Source organism: Micropterus dolomieu, linkage group LG12, assembly GCF_021292245.1.
Source record: "Micropterus dolomieu isolate WLL.071019.BEF.003 ecotype Adirondacks linkage group LG12, ASM2129224v1, whole genome shotgun sequence".
NCBI classification, from domain to species: Eukaryota; Metazoa; Chordata; class Actinopteri; order Centrarchiformes; family Centrarchidae; genus Micropterus; species Micropterus dolomieu.
This window is the reverse complement of record NC_060161.1, coordinates 12,941,929-12,944,283: the sequence shown is the minus strand read 5'-3', so window position 1 is coordinate 12,944,283 and position 2,355 is coordinate 12,941,929. Positions and strand designations below refer to the sequence as shown.

The following is a 2,355-nucleotide window of genomic DNA, read 5'->3' as shown; positions in this document are numbered from 1 at the left end:
CAGTTCAGCACACGAATGTTCTTCCAGTATTCAGTTTTACTGGATTTGCTCTCAAAGGATGACTTTGAAAACTATAAGAGCTACATTTGCTCATATGAAGATCATGTAAAGAAATGGACACACAAACAAATAGAGGAACACTTTTCAAAGGGTGATAAAGTTTTTGAGTTTGAGGATCGACATGTTCTGTCAAGTATCAACAGCATAAATGATGCTATCAACAAAGCTAAAACAGAAAAGAGTGGTAACGTGAAGACATTTGTTGAAGATGTCTGTCAAGAACTTGGTGATAAACTGGTCATTTCCCAGGATGCTCTTGGTGCTTTCATGATCCTGAACAATGCCGACCAGGAACAGTTTGCTCACTGGCTCACTGAGTGTGTGAAGGACATGGCACAGGCTCTTAGAGAGAAGTTTAAAACAGAAACCATCCAAATAAAACTGGAAAATCTTCTTGTGAAGCCCCAGAGCGAGCTTTTCTCTAAAGTTATTGGATGTGGGAAACAGTGTCCATTCTGCAAAGCTCCTTGTGACGCAGGAGCAAGTAAACATGGTGAGCACTTTGCTCAACTACATCGGCCAGAGGGTCTGGGTAGATTCAGGTGGGATGGGACAGAAAAACTAGTCACTGACATATGCTCGTCCTTGGTGAACAGTGATATGCGTTTTCGCTGTAATGGTACAAAAGGTGAATATCACCCTTACAAGAACTACAGAGAAATTTTCCCAGACTGGATAATCCAGTCAGATGTAAGTTTAGAGGCGTCAGACTACTGGAAATATGTACTGGCAAAGTTCAACAAGGAGTTTGCTAAAGCATATAATGCAGAGCCTGCTGATATTCCTGAAACTTGGAAAACAATCACACGTAAGCAAGCAGAAGCGAGCCTCAAAGAGTCGTTTAACATCAAGTGAGAGAAGACATGCTTTGTGATTACAGAGGTGCACGTTACTCATTACATTCATCCTCTCACGGATATTTTGATCTCACTTGTTTTATATGACAAGAAGAAAATTACAAGTAGTAACATGCTGTATATAATATGACATGGTTGAAGATATTATCAGTATTCCACATATTTTATCAGTGACTTACAAGAAATACAGAAAATATCAACTCCAATTAGTCCTCTCCCTAAACTGATATCACATTAAACATGTTAAACAAAAATAATCTGCTTTACCTCTGTGTAAATGTTGATGAGGACATTTTAAAATACTTTTTCATACTCTTAATCAATGTAGGGGTGCATGTTATAAACATACTAAATGTTTCCAATTTGATTAAATCTGAGTTTGAATTTATCAATTTTGTGTGACAGATGAAGTCATCATATTTTTTTCATTTTTCTTTTACCAAGTATGATCTGATATGTAATCTTTCATTTTGTGAAATATCTAATGTCACATATTTACATAATTCTTTTTTAAATCGATCTTTGTGTGGTTCTGTCATAATATGATTTGAGATTGTTTACTTGGAATTAATTAAAATGAAATATTTAACATTTATTATGGATCATACATTCCATATGTGGTGTTGTCAACATGTACACATTACTTCCTTGTGTTAACTGATTCAATAAAGAGAAAAAATCAGCAGACTGGCTATGAATGTCTTTAATGTTTCCCAGATCAGAATCACAGCATACAGTGTATAATAACTTCTAAAGTAAACAGAAATATCATCACCTCATTTATTTATATAGTTTTACTATACCTTTTTTTAATAATAATCTTTTTTTAAATTCCATTATTTAACATTTTTCTTCATCTCAAGTCTTGGGTTTCTGAATCCAACAAAGAATGTAAAAATAAGACAACAGGTGCAACTTCTCAATGGAGACCAAGCTGAAGGTTTATGTGAGTCAGTGTGTAAGTGTTTCTATCTGTTTAAGTGTTTATCTCTGTGTGTGTTTGCCATTGTTGGTGTTCATCATGTGCATCCATGCACCACCAACCTGACACAGGATCTGACCTCAGTGATATGAAGTAACCTTGTTTTGCTTGGCTTTGGGGCATGTTGAAATAAGAATAAACCAAAATTCAGCCACAACTGAGAGAAGCACAGGGCTGCAGTAAGTCACTTTGTAAAACAGATGAGGCTTTAGTGTGTGTCCACAAACATCCCGTCTTATCCTCTGTTAAACACACATTCTCAGAGTCTGAAAGTGAACTCGACTTTTCAGATTTACTTTCATCCATCAGCAATGTTGGGGTAGTTACTCTAAAAAGGTAATGGATTAGGGGAGACCGGGGAAATTGTAACATTTTTTACATTTTCCTTAATAACTTACAGACTACCTGAGATATACAAGTCATCTTTTGATACAAGAAACACATGTATGTGCACTA

At 35.8% G+C, this 2,355-nt stretch overlaps 1 protein-coding gene across 1 annotated transcript in view; it reads left to right on the top strand.

Annotated features, from left to right (window-relative positions):
- LOC123980799 (up-regulator of cell proliferation-like) overlaps window positions 1–1,569 on the top strand; it is a 21,969-nt gene extending 20,400 nt beyond the window's left edge. Inside the window, exon 5 of the mRNA XM_046065347.1 lies at window positions 4–1,569. Coding sequence (XP_045921303.1) covers window positions 4–915 — 912 coding nt within the window. The 3' untranslated portion in view covers window positions 916–1,569. The remainder of the gene's footprint in view (window positions 1–3) is intronic.
- The last annotated feature ends 786 nt before the right edge of the window (window positions 1,570–2,355 follow it).